Genomic DNA, 22,949 nt, shown 5'->3' with positions numbered 1-22,949 from the left:
TTATTTGCAGCTGAACTCTTTATGTGGTGGTTTCTTTGTAGCTGAACTCTCTACAAGGTGATCTCTTCTAGCTGATCTCTCTAAAGGGTGATTTGTTTCTAGCTGAACTCTCAACAGGTGATTTTTGTAGCTAAACACTCTACATGGTGGTTTCTTTGTAGCTGAACTCTCTACATAATGGTTTCTTTGTAGCTAAACTCTTTACAAGGTGAATTCTTCTAGCTGAACTCTCTACGGAGTAATTTCTTTGTAGCTAAACTCTCTACATGATGGTTTCTTTGTAGCTGAACTCTCTACAAGGTAACTTCTTCTAGCTGATCTTTCTACTGGGTGATTTGTTTGTAACTGAATTTTCGACAGGGTGATTTGTTTGCAGCTGAACTCTCTACATGGTGGTTTCTTTGTTGCTGAACTCTCTACAAGGTAAATTCTTCTACCTAATCTCTCTACAGGGTAATTTGTTTGTAACTGAACTCTGTACAAGGTGCATTTTTGTAGGTGATCTCACTGCAGGTTGATTTGTTTGTAGCTGAACTCACTAAAGGGTGATTTGCTTGAAGCTGAACTCCTCACATTGCGTCTAGTTTCTAGTTGATCTCTCTACAGGGTAATTTGTTTGTAGCTGATCTCTCTACAAGTTGATTTGTGTGTAGCTGATCTCTCTGCAGGTTGATTTGTTTTATCTGAACTCTCTACAGGGTGATTGCTTGTAGCTGAACTCCTTACATTGCGTCTAGTTTCTAGCTGATCTCTCTACAGGGTAATTTGTTTGTAGCTGATCTCTCTACAAGTTGATTTGTGTGTAGCTGATCTCTCTGCAGGTTGATTTGTTTCAGCTGAACTCTCTACAGGGTGATTGCTTGTAGCTGAACTCCTTGCATTGTGTCTAGTTTCTAGCTGATGTCTCTACAGGGTGATTTTTGTAGTTGAACTCTCTACAGGGTTATTTGCTTCTAGCTTATCTCTCTACAGGTTGATTTGTGTGTAACTGATCTCTCTACAAGCTGATTTGTTTGTAGCTGATCTCTCTGCAGGTTGATTTGTTTCTAGCTGATCTCTCTACAAGTTGATTTGTTTGTTGCTGAATTCTCTGCAAAGTGTTTTGTTTGTAGCTGATCTCTCTACAGAATAATTTGTTTGTAGCTGAACTCTCTCCACAGTGACTTGTGTGTAGCTGAATTCTCTAGAGAGTGACTTAATTGTAGCTGAATTCTCTACAGGGTGCATGACTTGTTTATAGCTGAACTCTCTTCAGTGTGACTTGTAATGTTCTGAATCTCTACAGTGATATATTTGTAGCTTAACTCTCCACAGGGTGACTTGCTTCTTGCTGACCTGTCTATAAGATTAACTTTTTGCAGCTGAACTCCCTACAGAATAACTTGTAATGTAATAGATTTCTATAATGGAGTAAATAAATTAGCCGAATGCTCTATTAGGGTGACTGTTCTATTAGAGTATCTCGATCTCGCATTTGCTACACGGAGTTGGCTTTCGAATCATAACTCAGTGGTTTGTACTCCGATTCTTCTGTACCACTGCAAGGACTTTCTAAGAAGAGTATTCCAACTATACACCGATTTTAAGGTCATTGCTCTAAGCGGTTTGCCTAGTAGGCGTAATAACTAATACTTTTTTATTCATGAAAATCTATCGCGTAATTGTGACACAGGTTGGGTTTTGTGTCATATCTCCATGGTCTTTATCTCGATTCCTTTCAAACCACCAAAAGGCACTCCTACGATGGTTACTCCATCTACATAGCAATTTTCAACTTATTACATGAAGCGGTTTACCCTGTAGGCGTGACAACAAATCGATCTTGTTTTACGCGACTAATCGGTCATAACTCCTGAACCATTCATCGGATTTGCACCAAATTTGATGCTAGGATTCGCCTTTGGACTCCCTCTCTGTGTGCCAAATTTCAAAGCGATCGGAGTACGCGTTTTCGTTTTATAGCATTTTTTGCAAGTGTGCGAAAACATGAAGAAGAAAAAAAAAAACGAAGAAAAATAATCGAAACTTTGGCAGCTCGTATCTCGGAAACGGCTGGAGCGATTTCCTTCCAATTTGGAATGTAGACTCCCCTGGCTGGCGTGCAACTCTGTAGCAAATTTGTTTCCAATCGGATAAGGGACCATCGAGATACAAAGGTGTGAAAATGACGTTTTCTTTCTTCCTGTAAATAGAGATTTCCAACTAAATTAAATAATTAACATTCCATACATTCATTGGTATGACAAATATCGTGCATTTTTCCAGGGTCATTTTAGTGCAAACCCCACCTCAATCAGTGGTTCCTATCAAAAGATATAAGGAAAAGAAGTTGACAGTGTGATGATTTTTGTGTACAGCATTTTCCCTGCTTTTTATGTATATTGCATGGCACCAAACTCAATATTCAAAGTGTCATAAATCTAGATAGGAAACTAATAATGATATGAAATTTTCACCACATATCTATTTTATGAAGAACAGCATATGAACTAAGTAAAACCTCTCAAAAGTGACCACTTCTTTGTAGACTGACCACTCAGAATACTACATGAATAAAGCAAGTGATTCACAGATAAAACTGTGTGTATTGTGTAATACTAAGTATACACAGGTACCTAATGCATTTTCAGGGATAAATAACTAGAAAAATCAGTAATATTTTATAACATGGCAAGTACTGGCATCACAAGTCACAATTAACACATACTTCAGAAACATGACAATCAGATAACACAATGTAAGAGCAACATTATTTTTAAAATAGATTTGTTTGGACACTACTCAGCTTTATTTGTCCCATTGTAAGCACTAAGGATGATAATTATTATATAACACAATGACATCACTATACTACAAAGAGAAATTATAAATAGTTTCTGATCAAAATTACAATCACTGAAGCTGCTATAAAATGGATCAAAACAGCAGTAAATACACCAGAATATAACAACAGGTAAGTGTGAAGCCATGTAAGGTTGGTATCACATGCCAGTCTCCACTTTTGAAAAGATTATGCTCAACCTTGAACCGTATTTTGCAATTCTGCGCAAGACAACAAACTGCTCACCTTCAAACTATACTTGCATCGATGCAGGGGGATGCCTTGAAGCCCAGGGTGATTGTAATGCTGAATTCTGAGCAGTGCTAGATGGCGATTTACCTTTAAAAGGGCCATATTTCCATCGTAATCCAACATTAATCGTCCTCCAATCAAAAAACACATGGCAAAATCGAAATCAGCATATACGGTTTGCCCAGAACCACTTTTTTCGTCCTCATCAGCAGCAGATTCACGCGGAAACACTCGGAAACTTCGGCTATCACAGGTGCCACATTCTTCCAATTAGAATTACGTACGCAATTATTTGTATGGGCTCCCTATAGGGATTTTTATTTCTCAAACTTTGATTTGCTGTATTTCAATAAATACTGCATGGATTTTAATCCAGTAAAGTGCATTACAAAGTACGAAGCATTGGCTACCATTTACTGGAACGGAAGCTTGTGAAACGTTTATTGAAGGTGTATAATTTAAGTAGCAAAAATATGTGTGAAAAATTGGTAGGTTGGAAATCGCTACTGTAAATATACTCACGGTGTGGCGCGCCGGCTTCTTGGGCCGCACGACACACTACCGTGTGTCTTGATTATACTTCTCTCTCAAGACATGGACTGCCATCAATAATAGTACAAATCACGTATCAAGTGTGTTCACTTTTCACTTGAAGTGTTACTGTGCACGGTTTTTCCAAGAGATATCCCCTAAAAAAATTTTTTTCCCGGGCTGGATGGACTGCCCTTGCCTACCACCCCCAGCACAAAGAAAGCACGTGCTGGACAACTGAATAAAAAAGGACCAGATTGCTGAAAGTTTAAAAGTCCCTGTGCTCATCAATGCGACCCATCTCAGGAGAGGCATCAGAGGAGCGAAGCGAGATGGACCTACTTCCACGTATGCACATTGTAGCTGACCAAAGTAGAGAATAAGACAATGTGCAACGGATAAAAGCCAGAGTCTGACTGTAACTAGTAGAGCCGCGGCAAGATAGATGGTCAGCCAAACAACGGTAGAAAACTATTGCCTCCCTTCCCATACCTCCAGTGGTCGCAAACACAAGGAGAGTGAAGGAGGCCTGCTCAACCTCTCTGACACGGTCACCATACTCACGTTTCTTCTGTGCCTTGTGACGACAATACAAAGAAGGGACACTGGTGTTGCAGTAGCTCGGTGCATTAGGATGAAACACCGTTACGTCAAAAAAGGCACTTTGCCGCTGCCCCCAGGATCCCCTAGCATGTATGTCTGCCCTAGTCTCATCCTGACAGTTGGCAGTCTTAGGTGCAATGATCTCACCAGTAAGTGGCTGTAAAGGTGGCTCAAGGGCCACACCATGACATGTCTTGGAAAGCCACTCTGCAGTGATGTTTCGCAAAGCATTGTGGCGAACAAATGTGAGGCCTCCATGTCTGCAAATCATAGCATGATCCGCAGAAAATGGGACCCCACAGACACAGTGACTGGGTATGTTCAGGAGCTTCCAGCCGTATCTAAGATGCAAGGTATCCCAAAATTCTTGCTTCATCAGATGGAATCCCTGCTCTGCAAAAGGCAATGCTGTCAGCCAGGCAGAAGCACCCGGTTCACTGTTCAGGTCTAAAACTCTTTGGGATTGTGACGAAAGAGTAGATTTGATCGTAGAAGCCCTCCCCCTCAAAGTAGAGCGACGATCCTGATGAATCTGAGCCTTGATAGAACTAACGTCTGGTAGAGGGGCTAGTAGATTCTGAGCAACAATCAAAGATCTCAGAGAGTGTGTGATTTTGATAGATGCAGTAAACTGAGAATCAGCAACGTCTACAGGATTGACAATACCTAAGCCACCTAGGCGGCAGGGTAGAGAGAGCACATCACGCTCTAAGGCAGAACAAGCACCATGGCCAGTGAGGGCAGGGATCAGCTTCAAACGGATGGCATCCTCTAGAGGCTGAAACAGGGGCCCGACATTGGGGATGGTCCTCATGATGTATACCCATCGGCCTATCATCCCATGAGTGAAAGCACAAAAAGCTGCATGAGGACGATTTGTAGCAATCTCAGCCAAAGCAAGCACTTCACTGGACCAACAACAAACCTTCTTGGCCACAAACCCCTCTGATATCCCCTAAATAGATCACGTGATAATTTTCAGTCAGGTGGAACTTATTTATTTTCATTAATGCACCATGGAGCTTGTGTTGTGGCTTTCATTAATTGATCATTATGCACATACCATGGTGCAACAAAGTTTGTAACAAATTGCTGGAATGTGGTTTGTAGTTTGCTGGTATGAGCTTGTGTTGTGGCTTTCAACTTTTGTAACAGATTGCTTAAATGTACATATGCATGTGGTTCGTGGTTGCCAATGATTGTGTATATGAGTTGGGGTTGTTCCACACAGCTTGCACAATATTCAGATGTCTGCATGATGACACAAGGTTAAGTGAAACCTGTAAAAGAACAAGCAGGCACTGAGCTAAACCTTAAATTAGACACACATACAACTAACCTGGAACATCAGTCGCAACACCAAAGACACTTGCTTGGACATCCTCATGGCTTAACTATGGAGTGACATGTGTAATTAGCTGGCACTAAACAGTATCTGCAACACAATTTTCTTTACTGCAAGAACTCTTTAGCACCAAGTAAAGGCACTACCATCTCTCCTACAAGAGCATTTCACAAGAGATGTGATATTAACTTGAGTATAACCAATATGTGGTGTATGTTCGTGAACATATGTGTATAGTGTTTGCACATTTTGTGTGCGTCTTGTGCTTGTATATGATGTAAGCATGTGTTTGTATGTATTGAAATAAAAATAATAGTATGTTCTTTGTGATCTCTTTCATAATGCTTAGCAAAGCATCTAGCTCGACGAGTTGCAAACCAAGTTGATAGGTCGTCCTCAGGGCACTGTGGCAGTAGTCATAGCAGGTTTTATTCATTGACAAGTACAGAATGATTGATATACTCCAATAGAACAGTCAAGCAATAAATACTCTAATAAAACAGTCAAGCAATAAAATAAAATACTCTAATAGAACAGTCATTGAACAATTTAGCTGAATATTTACATTTCTGTCTGAAAACACTCCTAGATCCCAGATGCAATCTCAGAGTTGCTATTTCAAGATGGTGGCATTCCCCAAGATCACCTAGAAAAGCATGCTTTGCAAATAAGTGCTTATACACATCTTTGATTACCCTGACTGTAGCCATTATTGCTTGGCATGACCAGTAATTCCCACTGGCCCTTGTTCTAATAAAAAAATTAATAGCTACTAGAGGAATGTATGTTATATGCTCACCACCTATCAACAGATTTCTGTTTGGTTGTAACACCTCTACAAGGCAGAATTTATCATACACCCCCATGGCTTGAACATTGGGTCTGTAAATTATATAACTGACAAAAATTAGTGATATCCCCAAAAAACATCTTTGCTGTAAAAAAAGGTGCGTCCAAGAAACTACAAGTATCTGTAACCCAATGTAAAACAGATAAGCTGTAGAAAAAAACTCAGTGAAATTAATGGGTAACTGAAAGAGCTGATATCTAGAGTGGCCAAGAATCAATAATGTTACATGATTACCAAAGAATACCTTGGCTGTAGAACAGGTGAATAAAAGTAGCTGGCAACCAAAACAGCTGATATCTGAGAGAGTTCAGCTATGAACAGATCACCCTGTAGAGAGTTCAGCTAGAAACAATTCACCTTGTAGAGAGATCAGCTTAAAAAAGTTATCCTGTAGAGAGATCAGCTAGAAGAAATTACCTTGTAGAGAGTTCAGCTACAAATAAACTACCATATCAAGGCACACAGTAGTGTGTCGTGCGGCCCAAGAAGGCAGCGCGCCACACCGTGAGTATATTTAATGGAAGGAAGTAAACGTGATTCTCACACTTTTGTAGCTCCGTGATGCCTTATCCAATTCAAACTAAATTTGCTACACAAGTGCCCGCGTGGTAGGGGAGTCTACATTTCAAATTTGAAGAAAATCGCTCTTGCCATTTCCGAGATACGAGCAGCCAAAGTTTGGGCTTTTTTTCTTCTACTTCTTTTCGCACATTTTTCAAAATCTGCCATAAAACAGAAATGCTTGCTCCAATTGGGCTGAAACCGTGCACACTTAAAGGGCTCATTAAGGTGGATCTCAGTACCAACTTTGGTAGGAATCCGAACATTCATGGAGTTATGGCCAATTATTCGTGTAAAAAAAAGGTTGAAGGTCTGTTACACCTACAGGGTAAACCCCTTGAAGGAATGAGCTGTAAATTGCTATGTAGATGGAGTAGTCATTGTAGGAGTGCCTTCTTGTGGTTTGAAAAGAATCAAGATAAAGGCCATCAAGATATGACACAAAACCCAACTTGTGTCACAATTACAAATAAATAAACCTTTAGTTTTCATGCCTACCAAGCAAACCACTTAGAGTAATGAACTGAAAATCGGTGTGTAGCTGGAATAAGCATCATAGAAAGTCCTTACAGTAGTACAGAAGAATCGAATTTCAAACCACTGAGTTATGATGTGAAAGCCAACTACGTGTAGCGAATGCGAATTTGAGATACTCTAATAGAACAGTCACCCTAATAGAGCATTCAGCTATGTATCCATTATAGAATTATATTACATTGCAAGTTATTCTGTAGGGAGTTTAGCTACAAACAGTTAATTTTATAGATAATTCAGGTACAAGCAAGTCACCCTGTAGAGAGTTCAGCTACGAAGAGATCATCCTGTAGAGAGTTCAACTAAAAGAAGTCACCTTGTAGAGAGTTCAGCTACAAAGAAGCCACCATGTAGAGAGTTCAGCTGCAAACAAATTACCCTATAGAGGATTCAGCTACAAACCTGTAGAGATATCACCTAGATACAAGGTACCCTATATATGGATCAGCTACAAACAAATCACCCTGTGTAAATATGTGTTGGAAACAAATCACCATATAGAGAATTCAGTTAGAACAAGTCACTCTGAAAAGAGTTCAGCTACAAACAATGGGAGTTTCAGCTACAGTTCAGTTATGTATAAGAAGTCACCTTATTACTTTCAGTATGTGATTATCATGCATTGTTAATTATAGAAATATTTTTAATCAGATAAAAAGCTGTACACAAAATTTCTTTCTTTGTTCCACAATTCCTGCAGAAAGGAAAAAAAAGTTAAAAGGAAGCACCGAAGCCAGTTTATGGCTGGCTTTGTGGCTTGCAATACAAAAAGAAGTGATATCTAAACCTAAACAGCCAAGCTGTAAAAAAAGAGTGCGGCCCTCAAAAAGGCCAGGATGAAAAAGATGTGAAATCCAAGGTGGTGGCCAAGAAATGGTAGGTTAATGGCAAAAATTTTAATTATGACAATTCAGGTGAATTTGGTGCCGAATCCTAGTGGAGGAGGCAATACAAACTCACCTGAATTGTCGTAATTAAAATTTTTGCCATTAACCTACCATCACAGTCAATTCTTGGCCACCACCTTGGATTTCACATCTTTTTCATCCTGGCCTTTTTGAGGGCCGCACTCTTTTTTTACAGCCTGGTTGTTTTGGTTTAGATGGATAGTTCAGCTGCAAAAAAATCACCCAGTAGAAAGTTAAGCTACAAACAGATCACTCTGTAGAATTCAGCTAGGGATGCGGCGAGTATGCCAGTATAATTTCTAGCAAGAGTAAATAATGGAAGAGAGAGTATCCAACTGCCATATACTGCATCAAAAATGAGCACGTCAAGTACAGAAGCCATCCTGTAGTGCTTTCAAAGGCAGTGTTGAATGAAGTAATAAACACCTGCTAGCTCAGACTGTTTGAAGTGTCCAGGCATGATTTGAAGTCAAACAGTCTGAGCTAGAAGGTGTTTATTACTTCATTCAACACTGCCTTTGAAAGCACTACAGGATGGCTTCTCTACTTGACGTGCTCATTTTTGAAGCAGTATATGGCAGTTGGATACTCTCTGTTCCATTATTTACTCTTGTTCTAGCATATTAGGTATGTGTGGGAATTGGGAACAATACTAGCATTTTGAGGTGATTGTAAAGTTTTAAGAGTAGGAAGATCTTCAGATTGCACAATTCCATTGAAAAAATTGAGATACTAAAATAGAGCAGTCAGAAACTCTAATAGAACAGTCACTGAGTATTATTTACTCTAATAAAGCAGTCACATTGAAATGAAATACTTTAATTACCAACCAGCTAAATAATTCAAGACTATTTGAAGCTTAAACATCAATGAAAATGGCTTGATAGAGCAATGAACTGGCATTAATAGCCAATTATGTTGGCATAATTTTGGAAATAATGGACAAGTCACAAAAGCATAATAGGTGATTTTTTAAGCACTTCTTAAAAGCATAATGCTCAATTTATGGAGCATAATAGCCTCATGCCTAATTTCAGCTAGAAACAAGTCACCCTGCAGAGAGATCAGCTAGAAACAAGTCATCCTGTAGAGAGATCAGCTGGAAGAAGTTACCTTGTAGAGAGTTCAATTACAAAGAAACCACCATGTAGAGAATTCAACTGCAAACAAATCATCTGTAGACAGTTCAGCTAGAAACAAGTCTCTTTGTAGAGAGTTCAGTTAGAAAAAATTCACCCTATAGAGATATCAGCTAGAAACAAGTCATCAGAGATCAGCTAGAAACAAGCTACCCTGCAGAGAGATCAGCTAGAAGAAGTTACTTTGTATACAGTACAGTCAGAAAGAAACAATCAAGTAGAGAGTTCAGCTAGAAACATGTAGCCCTGTAGAGAGATTAGCTACAAAGAAACTATCCAGTAAAGAGTTCAGCTACAAACAAGTTGCCCTGTAGAGAGATCAGCTAGAAACAAATCATCTTGTAGAGAGTTCAGCTACAAACAAATCACCTTGTAGAGAGTTCAACTACAAACAGATAACTCTATAGAGAGTTTAGCTAGAAACATGTCACCCTGTAGAGAGAATCCTTTAGAGAGTTCAGCTACATGGCAATTACCCTGTAGAGAGTTCAGCTACATTTCAAGTCACCCAGCACAGAGATCAGCTGTAAATAAGTTATCCTATAGTAACAAATTGGCATGTAATCATACAGTATGATAGTAACTGTATAGTAGGGACCACAAAGGAGTAGGCGTGGCCCACGAAATAATATCACCCGAAAACCAGCCTCGATTTTCCCTTACGACGATGAGGCAGTATTGGTGAGGTAAAACTAAGCCCAAACAAGCTTTCAGATTGACCTGAAACACTTTCAACAAGTTGCTATGGAATTCAAAAAAAAATTTATTCAACAGAATTTTCTACTGACTGACTGACTGAGTGATTGACTGACTGACTGATGCCTTCAGACAAGCGTAACTCAATAACAGCTAAGGCTACGGGCTTGATTTTTTCACTGTTCGACATCGCTTCGGCCCGACAGGTGCCTTTTGGCATACCGCAGTACATGCAATGCATTCTTCATGGACTTACCAGGGTCCTCCTTTGTGTCCCATTCATCTTTGCTGACAGGGAAAGATGTCGATTTGGCGCGAGCACATGATGGCTTCTCTTTGAAATGGAAATCGTCCATATTTTTCATCGTGGCTATTTCGATTGCAGAGGTGCTTTTCAAACAGTTCTTGATTCGTACTGCTGTGTAATGGGTTGAACATAGCCTACAATGAAGCGTAATGGATACTTCACTTTTCAGACGATAATAAATATGATTGGGGTGCACGGCACGATTTCTTTATTTTGGTATGCGTGGATTGTAGAGGTGCTTTTCGAACAGTTCTTGATTCGAAATGCTGTGTAACGGGTTAAACATAGCTAACAACGAAGCGTAATGGATACTTCACTTTTAAGATGATAATTGATATAGCGGGGGCGTGCGGTGCCTTTTCAGATGTGGTATGCATGGGTTCACCAGTTATAATAAAATTATTTACAAAAAAAGTTAACAAACAAGTACATGAAAAGATTTGGAATTTTCAACTAGAGTAGGGACCATAGCACATCAATAAAAAGTACTGAAACAAGTTGGAGTAGTCCATGATATTAAATCACTGTAAAACAATAAGAAGTGTTATATCCCTACTGTGTGTTCAGTACTTTTTATCGATGTGCTATGCTCCCTACTCTAGTTGAAAATTCCAAATTTTTTCATGTACTTGTAAGTAATAGTTGTATCATGTACCCAAGTGATTTGCTTGATATGTACACCCAAGCTCGAGGGCCGTTAGGCCCGAGAGCGTGGGTGTACATATCAGGCAAATGACGAGGAAACATGATACAACTGATATGTATCATGTAGGCTAATAGCCTACTGTGGTGGGCGACTAATCACCCAAGCCAATACGAGGCAACCCACTGGATTTATTATATAGAGAGTCTTGTAAAATTCGATTATGGGTCAGCAGCAAGTAACGTTGCAGTTCCGTTTGTTAACATAAATGAGCAAATCCTATGAATATCACGGAAACACTCAATTTTGCGATTTAACAAGTGTTTCAAAGTTGCTACATCTTTTAACCACTGTTTACAATATTGTCTAAACATCCAGAGGGGTAAGCTTTGCTGTAGAGTGGTTACCTCATGATATACGAAAAGTGGGTGTGGTACATAAGCAAACATGTGGACACGCGATTGTAAATTAACCATGACACTAGTTCTCACCTTAAACTTCCGTTTGTCAACTCATAGGGTGGTAAGGGTGTCAAATCGCCTTCATATCAGTGCTGTAGAATGCAAAATCGGGTTCATGGTTTTCATCACATGAGTAATAATAAACTCCCACAATTGAATACTGCCAGGATTCTTATAAAAACAAACAACATTACTTCATCAGATATCAAGGCCATGGTACATAAATGTACCATGGCCAGCCATGGTTTATTTTAAATGTACCATGGCCAGCCATGGTTTATTTTAAATGTACCATAGCCAGCCATGGTTTAACTTAAATGTACCATGGACAGCCAGGATTTATAAGATATGTACCCTGGAATTTGCCTTTGAAGTTAGGTGGTTTCATGGTACATATAAATATAAAATATATATAATTTGTATAATTGCTGATAAAATCAAAAATAGTTAAAGTGTTCAAAATCTGCTTTAAATCTTGATCATGATTGTGATTAGATCTTTTTCTTCTTCTCGTGGTAAAGAAAAAAGATAGATTTTAAAAAGCCTCAAAACTGGCCATAGGCCAGTTTTGGGGTATACAAATACAAAAAGCAATGATATCTAGTCCAAAGCAGCCAAGCTGCAAAAAGAGTGCGGCCCCCAAAAAGGCTATTGTAAAAAAGATGTGAAATCCAAGGTGGTGGCCAAGAAATGGCTGTGGTGGTAGGTTAGACCTGAGCCTAATATGCTCAAAATTTTACCTTTTATTCTTTCCAGAATTTCCCAAAAAATTCTCCTACTATTCTTTATTTATTCTTCTATCTACCCTGTTATTCCATGGTAATTCCCATTTAGTTTCTGCAGCTATAGTCACTTAGTTCTCAAGATGCTATAGTATTGCCAGAATTAATTAATTAATGGCTAACCATAAATGAAGCATTTCACCTTGCTGTAGTCATTACAACAGACTTTAAATGGTTATCAGGAGTAATAATAATAATATAGCTAAGCGTATTAAAGCTGTAGCTATAACTACATGCTAAGTTTAGTAGATAATGATATCAACATGTTTGTAAAGAAGATACGCTGGTATAAGATTTAAAAGTTTTAGATAATTATGCAATTAAATCCCTGATGCTGTCAGCAGATTATTAACATGAAATAATCTGACTGCTCTATTAGAGTATTTGAGCGTTCTATTAGAGTATATCAATCTATTAGAGGCTTTTCAACTTCTTTCAGCCAGCACTCATATAATAATGCCAGCTACTTATCATTCATAGTAGCTAGGTTCTTTCTTCTAGTTAATCAAGAAAAGACATGCCCCTTAATTCTACCGATTATTCTCTTAGACGTCCGATAATTCCAAAATTATGCCTGTAACCATCCTATTATTCTGGAATTATTCCCATGAAATTGGTGACCTATTATTCTCAAAATTATGCCGGCATATTAGGTGCAGGCCTATGGTAGGTTAATGGTAAAATTTTAATAATGACAATTCTCAGGTGAATTTTGTGCCAAGACCAAGCAGTAACAAATTCACTTGAATTTTTGCTATTAAATTTATTACCGTTAACCCACCATCACAACCATTTCTTGGCTGCCACCTTGGATTTCACATCTTCTTTCACTATAATCTTTTTGGGGGCCGCACTCTTTTTTTACAGTATGGATGTTTTGGATTAGATATTATATACTGCTACTCTTTATGTTCCACTGAATTTCTATATATTTTATTTAATACATTATATTATCAAGCAGCACTTTTGTGAAATGAGCATTGTAATAATAACTCATTATTTACCATAGAATGGATGGACTCCTCTATTTGTTGCTGCATTGAAAGGCTACACTAAAACTATAGAGATGTTACTCAAGTCAGAAGCTGATGCCAGTATAAACAGTGAGGTGAGAAATTACTTGTATCAAGACACATGTTAGTGTGTTTTGCGGCCCAAGAAGCCGGCGTGCCACACTATGGGTATATATAGTGACAGGAAGAAAGAAAACATTATTTTTCGCACCTTTGTATCTTGGTTATACCTTATCTGATTGGAACTAAATTAGCTGCAGAGTTTCCTACCAGCTAGGGGAGTTCACATTCCAAATTTGAAGGAAATTGCTCTAGCCATTTCTGAGTTACGAGCAGCCAAAGTTTCAGGTTTTTTCTTCATTTTTTTTCTTCTTTTTGTTTGTCTTTTCCCACATTTGCTATGATTGCCATAAAACATAAATGTGTACTCTGATCACCTTGAAATTTGCACACAGAAAGGCAGTCCAAAGGTGAATCCTAGTATCAAACTTGGTGCTAATCCAATGGATGGTTAAAGATTTATGATAGGGTTACCAATGTAAAAATTGACATCTTCAAAATAATTTGCTAACTGCTGTAACATGTTTGACCAACTTTCACTGAATACAGCTGCAGTGGTGGTAAATTCTATTGCATTCTTGGGGTGGAAATTGATCGAAATATTATGACAATCAAGAGATTACGAGCTGTGACTCCTGGAAATGATGATCTTTTATCACAATACTGTACTTCAACCTTCCTCTGTGAACAAACCATTACCAAAAAGTATTGGTGGTTTAATTGGTGAAGCACAATTGCTGTTGCTGCACATTTAGGCTGGATTTTGGAGTCAAAAATTGGGTTTTCGTCTGCAAAGACCAAATGAATAATAGCCAAAACTTCCTCACAACACAGTGGTAGTCTCCCATCAACAAAGAAGTCACACACCAAGAATGGTTTAATTCTGAGACTGTTAATCATCTGGGTGAGACCGGTATTGGGCAAAAATTGCCCAAAATGGCACCCTTTCCCATCACTTACTGTCTCAACTACGTACTTACTACCCGAATTCTTGGTATAAAACAACTCTTATGCTGCATACATACAATTTATCATCAAGAATTTTGTGACCTTTGTCGCTAGTAACTGTGAAAATAAATTAATAAGCGTTTATTCTAATAACTTCAGGCCCACGTGATTGAGTATGGCTGATAGCACTATTATACCAAAATCACGTAAGATATACAAGTTACACAGCTTAAATCATGATAATTACGGGTAAAGCGGTAGCCCGTCCTTATGCATGTAAATCGATAGTTACGAACAGTTACGAACTCATACCCGTATATGGACAATTACGGGGTTCGTTAAAGTGCTACTATTAACTCAACCTCGTATATGGACAATTATGAGTTTTGTTAAAGTGTCACGATTCTACTAGTATTGTATTAAAGAATGTCTACTGAGCAGAGTAACAAGAAATGGCGAAAGAGAGCTTGGGTATATTCGAGTATATTGCGAACATTGCAGTCGAACAGTTTCAGTACCTCGACTTGACACCGCCACAAGAGATTCCGACTTATGACAGATGAAGAGACATCATTAATCAGTAGCAGCAGTAGCTCGAGCGATGAAGAACTTTGTTGTTGAAGCTCACCATATAGACTTGGAGGAAAGTGATCGTAAAGAGGAAGACACATACTGTGTGTATGATACAGCGATGTAAGAGGCACTTATAAATGTGTACTAGCACCTGCCCAAGTAAAAGGACGGGTAAAAGGACTGGATAAAGGGACTGAGGACACGAGTTAATGGCAGAGTAACTCCAAGTGACGTTGGTACATATTAGAAGCTAGATTCAGCAAATCTATTAGAGCGTCTAAATTAATTATCCCAGGTTTTCTTAAGCACCTATCAACATTAAGCCCTATTACCCTCCCGGATTACTAGGGGATTAGTGGAGGATTTACGCCCAATTTGATCAGAAACTTTGCTCCGCTAGTATTTGATTGCTTTAGGCATTTGTTTAGCTTGAAAGCTATTAGATTTAGCTAATCATTTTCCTGAAGAATATTTCATCCATGCTACATGGAGATTTGACCATTGGTTGTTCCCCAGTTGGTGGGGAATTTAATTTTTCGAAAAGTCAAATCCCCACCATTTATACCACTACGTCTGGTGGTGGAGGTGTTGGATAACATTGATACTATAATAGCATAATATATAGTGGCATGTAGTTTTACCACTGCATGTACTTTGCAGACAGAAGTATATAATCCATCTGACAGAGGCAGAGTATGACAGTACAACACAGCTAAAATCATGATAAATAAGGGGATTTTGGTAGCCCATCTTTGTAAATGAAAATGGGTAAGGACGTACTGATACGGGCTTACGTCCGTTCATGGATATTGATGGAGAACACCCCGTTCTTGGAAATGATCATGATAATAACATCGACAGAACCTAGGACCATGGACTAAACCACGAGGAAAAACTAGCATGTATGATGGTGAACACTAAATAACTAGTTCAACACTGACCTCACAAGCACTATAGCTGAAGAATGTAGAAGTCCCATGATTTTCACTACAATGGCAGATTCGTGGTTGCATAGAAACCAGACATCACTAAATGTTACGTAGTCCCTAATAGAGTAATCACCCTAGCTAGTAAAGCAGTCACTCTAATAGAGCAGTCACCCAGTAACTAACATTATAATTGGGTGCAAATAAAACACTACATAGATAGTCAATAAACTACAGTTGCATTATATTGCACAATATATCCCAACATCTGGAATTCAGTAAGTCTTCAAAGGCCTCATCCTCATAATTTCCAATCTTTAAATTCAGCATGAGGTTTGAGGTTGCCTAAGTTCTGATCTCCAATCTTTGGGTCATACTTTCTTTCACTGTCTTTCTTACTAGCCAATGAAGGTCTATAAAATACAGGTATATGCACTATTCGATAGTCAGTGTGAAAATACAAAACAACCAACACACCTAGACTATGACACAGGTATCCCTTAGAAATAAAATACACATAGCAGCAGGTCACCCGTGCATGGATACACAACAAAAAAATTTTCACAAACCTGCAACACTCACATACAGGTCGCCAGTGCTTGGATACTCAACACACCTACAATACCCGGATATAGGTCCCCAGTAGGCTTGTGGGAATTATGCTCAAAATTTTCATCATTATTCTATTCCGAATTTCTTTTAAAAACTTATCATTATGCCTTTTATTATTCCCAAAAATACTCATTATTCCCAAAATTATTCCTACTTCTTATAACTTGTTCTTCTCTTTAGTAAGTAAATTGTACAGCAAGACTTTAAAGTACTAAATCTAGCTGTGTCAATTCATCAGAAAAGCTTTTTTGCTAGTAAGATGCTCAGTTACTAGTATAATGGGTAACGAAATATTCCACGCCGATTGTTCTATTAGAGTAAGTGACTGCTCTATTAGAGTATCTCGATCTTAATTTATTTTTAGGCCAATTATGCTCTAAAAATGCATCAAAATGCTGGAATAATGCTCAATTCTTTTACCCCATCATTATTCCCGAAATTATTCGGGCATAATTCCCGCATCCCTAGTCCCCAGTACATAACACAATAGACACATCTACAACACCCGGATACAGGTCCCCAGTAGTGCTGAAATGAATAGCAATTTTTACTATTCGAATAGTTGTGAACAAAATGACTGATTGTTTGATTATTCTTTAAGCATGACAACGCACTGAAATCTTTGAGTCAAAATATTTTTACCTATTCTAACATGGAATTTTTCAGTGTGAATGTGCCACTTTGTTCACAATTTAAAGCTTCTAGGTTGGCTTCATCCATCTGATCACAGCTTTCTAGAGTGTTACTATAGTGCTAACGAATAATCGAATAGTGAGTTAACGAATTGAGTAATATCATGCCGACCGAATAGTCGATTGTCCGATTAGTCATTTAAGCACTAGTCCACAGTACATCAATACACAACACAATTAACACACCTACAAGACCCGAAAACAGGTTGCCAGTGTGTGGAAAACACAACACAATTGACACACCTACATGACCCGAAAACAGGTCGCCAGTGTGTGGATACACACAAGTGACACACCTACAAGACCCGAACACAGGTCGCCAGTGCGTGGATATACAACACAATTGACACACGTACAAGACCCAAAAACAGGTCGCCAGTGTGTGGATACACAACACAATTGACACACGTACAAGACCCAAAAACAGGTCGCCAGTGTGTGGATACACAATACAATTGACACACCTGCAAGACCCGAACACAGGTCACCAGTGCGTGGATGCACAACACAATTGACACACCTACAAGACCCGAAAACAGGTCACCAGTGTGTGGATACACAACACAATTGACACACCTGCAAGACCCGAACACAGGTCACCAGTGCGTGGATACACAACACAATTGACACACCTACAAGACCCGAAAACAGGTCTCCAGTGTGTGGATACACAACACAATTGACACACCTGCAAGACCCGAACACAGGTCACCAGTGCGTGGATACACAACACAATTGACACACCTACAAGACCCGAAAACAGGTCGCCAGTGTGTGGATACACAACACAATTGACACACCTGCAAGACCCGAACACAGTTCACCAGTGTGTGGATGCACAACACAATTGACACACCTGCAATACCCGAACACAGGTCGCCAGTGCGTGGATACATACACAAAACAATTGACACTCCTACAAGACCCGGACACAGGTCGCCAGTGCGTGGATACACAACACAATTGACACACCTGCAAGACCCGAACACAGGTCGCCAGTGTATGGATACACAACACAATTGACACACCTACAAGACCCGAAAACAGGTCACCAGTGTGTGAATACACAACACAATTGACACACCTACAAGACCCGAACACAGGTCACCAGTGCGTGGATACACAACACAATTGACACACCTACAAGACCTGAAAACAGGTCTCCAGTGTGTGGATACACAACACAATTGACACACCTGCAAGACCCGAACACAGGTCACCAGTGCGTGGATACACAACACAATTGACACACCTACAAGACCCGAAAACAGGTCGCCAGTGTGTGGATACACAACACAATTGACACACCTGCAAGACCCGAACACAGTTCACCAGTGTGTGGATGCACAACACAATTGACACACCTGCAATACCCGAACACAGGTCGCCAGTGCGTGGATACATACACAAAACAATTGACACTCCTACAAGACCCGGACACGGGTCGCCAGTGCGTGGATACACAACACAATTGACACACCTGCAAGACCCGAACACAGGTCGCCAGTGTATGGATACACAATACAATTGACATACCTACAAGACCCGAAAACAGGTCACCAGTGTGTGAATACACAACACAATTGACACACCTACAAGACCCGAAAACAGGTCGCCAGTGCGTGGATATACAACACAATTGACACACCTATAAGACCCGAAAACAGGTCGCCAGTGTGTGGATACACAACACAATTGACACACCTGCAAGACCCAAACACAGGTCACCAGTGCATGCATACACAACACAATTGACACACCTACAAGACCCGGACACAGGTCGCCAGTGCATGGATACACAACACAATTGACACACCTACAAGACCTGAAAACAGGTCGCCAGTGTATGGATTAACAACACAATTGACACACCTGCAAGACCCGAACACAGATCGCCAGTGCGTGGATACACAACACAATTGACACACCTGCAAGACCCGGACACAGGTAGCCAGTGCATGGATACACAACACAATTGACACACCTACAAGACCCGAACAGAGGTCGCCAGTGCGTGGATACACAACACAATTGACACACCTACAAGACCCAAAACAGGTCACCAGTGCGTGGATACACAACACAATTGACACACCTACAAGACCCGAACACAGGTCGCCAGTGCGTAGATACACAACACAATTGACACACACCAGCCCATAAATAACAACACACCAAGAAAGAGTTTAACAGTATGTGGAATTACAACAAGGGTGACGCACATACAAGGTCCAGGAACAGGTCATCAGTTTGTGCAACTACAACATGGATAACACCAATACTTTGAAGCTTGTCTAGTTCGCCATTAACAAAATCGACACACTAAAATGTATATTAGAACATGAACGTGACTACAGAGTGTAATCTTCACGAAAATGTAGAACACGGGTCAGCATTGTACTACATCACACTGTAACACTCGCACTGGATTTCTTATGCTATGACACTAATTAGAGTTGTCTGACAGTGTGCTTCTCACGTGATGATGTAACTGTTGAACATGGCGATGGAACTCAGCATGAAGTAACCACTCTTATTGTTGTTGTTGTTGTGAAGTTCGCGTCGTTTGCAAGCACTTTGTAGATGATAAAGTGCTCGTACCAAAGGATGAGTGACGGATAGACTAGTAGTCCACCATTATTTGAAGACTTCACGTGTTCAGAATAAGATATGTGGAAAAGAAGTAATTTTACTTGAACGATGTCTCTGAAAGATGTAGTAACAGTGGATGGAATGTGCTAGTCGCGTAAAAAATTTCTTCCTATTGGCGCTCATTAATAAGAAATTTGGACAAGAAAGCCGTTTCTAAGAGACTACCAAGTGTGTTTAGTATTTACACTGTTCAATTACAACATTATTTTATATCTAGAGCAAGCAGATCGTAGATGAATTGACATTTCAGGTGATCAGCTACAACAGTTCTTAAGATCCTCCCAGTGGATACATCAGCAATGAGATGGTGAGTACAGAATTCTTGAATGTTCAATAATGCTTTGTTTAGATCAACAAAAGAATTGTTGGAAGCAGAAGAGCTGATTAGAGAACAAATGGAAAAGAAGAACTGGCAAAGCAAAAGAGCGTTTTTGATTCAGAGGGATACAGCTATAAATGCTGATGATAGTGTAAGAGCTGAAAACAGTGAGATGGTGATTTACTAGTAAGGTGATAGTTTTGGTTAGGGTGAAACAATTCTTGGAAAGGCTGACAACAGTAATAGAAAAACTGGGACTGTATCTATATGGTAACATCTTTGGGATTGGTTGTTTGAAGAAATGTTGACTGTAGTGGCAGAGTAACAGAACAAACAGTAGCACTATATGGATAAGAAAAAGACTTTGAATGATTAAATGGTATGTACAACATTCTTATTGGAATAGTTTAAAATACAAGGCTTTGTGTGTGCAGTTGTGGAAGTTGACGTATTAAAGAGACAGACCTCGAAACGGTGAGATGATGTGTACAACATTCATGAGTGATTTTTTCATAGCACCATAAACACTGTGTAGTTTAAAATACAAGGCTTTGTGTGTGTAGTTATGGAAGTTTGCGTATTAAAGAGACAGACCTTGAAATGGTGAGATGATGTGTACAACATTCGTGAGTGATTTCTTCATAGCACCATAAACATTGTGTTTAGAGCAAATTTCGCTAGAAAGAATGCCAGGGAAGCTGAAAAGCACTAGTAGAAGAGATAGATTCACCACTGGTGTTTACAGTGAAATGGCTCCTCGACATGTTGGATGTGGCAGGAAAGGAAATGCCAGTATCCAAATGGTAAGTATAATATTGTTGAGGAATTGTGAGTGAAATTGTATCTTTAGAGTGAAGCGTGTACCCAACATCGTGACAGAAGTGACAGGAAAGAAAGTTCTAGTAGCAAAATGGTAAGTATAACTCTCTTGAGGAATTGGTCAATCAATGAATTTATGTGCTAGGAGTGAAACAGCTAGCCAACATAGTGGTAGAAAAAATTCCAGGACCATAAGTGCCAACAGTAAAATGGTAAGGCTAATATTATTAAGGGATAAGTTGGTAAATGAAATTAATTGTGTTTAGACTGAAACAGCTGAGCTACATAGCACCAACTAAACAATAGTCAAGAACCATTTGAATGCAAAGACAGTGGTACGTACATAATTATTGTATATGCAACAGTTTATTAATATCTGTACACGTTGTAGTATCAAGAGGAAGGAGGACTAGAAGTTTTTGACACACTAAGCGGAGATAATGGGAGTGACAGTGATTGTGGGGGAATTCTGTTGTAAATATTATATTATAGCAAGTATTAAAATTTTACGCGAATTTTATAACACCAACCCGGAGTCGCGAATATAGATTAGTGATCACGTGCATGGCACAATTACACCCATCATGACGATGTGTCTCGAGATTGAGACAAGTATAAAGATGGGTCCACGTCTTGAAAGGTGGTTCCACCACGGGTAAGCTCGAACCTCGTCTTGGCGTTAAGTACGAAACCCATAGTTGTCGCGTATTTGCTCAGCTACGGGTATCTTTATGGAATAATTTCATCCCATAATAGTCTCTTATTTAGCTGTGTTACTGTTGAAACCATTTAAAAAGATATCAAGTGCGAGATCAACTGTAGTTAAATCACCATAAGGATGAAATCACGTGAGCCTGAAGTTATTAGAACAAACGACTTTTAATTTATTTTAAGACAAGTTATATAGTGCCAGCAGTCACGTGCATTAAAAAAGACTTATACAAAAAACCTAAGAAAGCGAAAAAAGTTGTCTCAGCAAGGGCTCGAACCTGGACATCCGTACTCATAAGCAATGTTCGTATAACGATTATATCACCGGTGCTGCAGCCACTCATCTCCTTTAGTTTCTACCTTATAAACATCCGACTGAAGTGACTTCTATATATAACAGGAGTGAAGAAGAAACCAAAGCTGAACCCTAGCCTATCCCTAATGCTAAGGAACTACTTTTTGCATGCCCTAAAGTTGAATGCTCGGGGCAACCGACTAGATGTGTACCCTAAAGTTGAATGCTCAGGGAAACCTACTAGACGCGTGCCCTAAAGTCAAATGCTCGGGGAATATTGGACACGTACCAACTCTAGCTCACCTAGACACAACTGGTTTGTTTGATAGTCCAGCAAATGATGGACTTGTATCAGTAAAATAGCCGTTCACGTTTGTAACCAGTGCCGGTACTATATCCACTTTGTTATTTTTACAGTTTATAATGACAAAGGTCACAAAACTTTTGATGATAAATTGTATGTATGTAACGTAAGTAGTGTTTACGCCAGAATTCGAGTTGTGAGTAGTTTAGAGAGCAAGTGATGGGAAAAGGGTGCCATTTTGGGTGATTTTTGCCCAATACCGGTCTCACCCAGATGGTTAACAGTCTCAGAATTAAACCATAGTTGGTGTGTAACTTCTTTGTTGATGGGCAACTACTACTGCGGTGTGAGGAAGTTTTGGCTATCATTCATTTGGTCTTTGTGGACGAAAACCCATTTTTGGATCACAAAATCCTGCCTAAATGATGCAGCGATAGCAATCATGCTTCACCAATCAAACCACCAATACTTTTTGGTAAAGGTTTGTATACAGATGAAGGTTGAAGTGCAGTATTGTCAGGGGCTGATACAGGGGGGGAGGGGGTGGGTGGGTGGATGGGGTAGCCAGCCACCCTCCATGAATTGAATTACT

At 39.4% G+C, this 22,949-nt stretch overlaps 1 protein-coding gene and 1 long non-coding RNA gene across 3 annotated transcripts in view; both read left to right on the top strand.

Moving 5' to 3' along the window:
- The window catches only part of LOC136253605 (ankyrin-1-like), a 312,474-nt gene that overhangs the window by 268,574 nt on the left and 20,951 nt on the right, over nt 1-22,949 (top strand). Inside the window, exon 18 of the mRNA XM_066046271.1 lies at nt 13,443-13,541. Within this exon, the coding sequence (XP_065902343.1) occupies nt 13,443-13,541 (99 nt within the window). The remainder of the gene's footprint in view (nt 1-13,442; nt 13,542-22,949) is intronic.
- Nucleotides 19,769-21,570, top strand: LOC136254034 (uncharacterized). 2 transcript variants are annotated; one of them, XR_010700264.1, is made up of 9 exons: nt 19,769-20,077; nt 20,127-20,216; nt 20,259-20,607; nt 20,663-20,702; nt 20,764-21,031; nt 21,079-21,141; nt 21,193-21,259; nt 21,314-21,382; nt 21,439-21,570. It is a non-coding gene; the product is annotated as an uncharacterized lncRNA (long non-coding RNA). The 2 variants fall into 2 exon arrangements; XR_010700263.1 differs by having other exon boundaries at nt 19,769-20,216.

The sequence above is a fragment of the Dysidea avara genome, chromosome 4 (assembly GCF_963678975.1).
Source record: "Dysidea avara chromosome 4, odDysAvar1.4, whole genome shotgun sequence".
Lineage (NCBI taxonomy): Eukaryota > Metazoa > Porifera > Demospongiae > Dictyoceratida > Dysideidae > Dysidea > Dysidea avara.
This window is presented reverse-complemented; position numbering and strand designations above follow the sequence as displayed.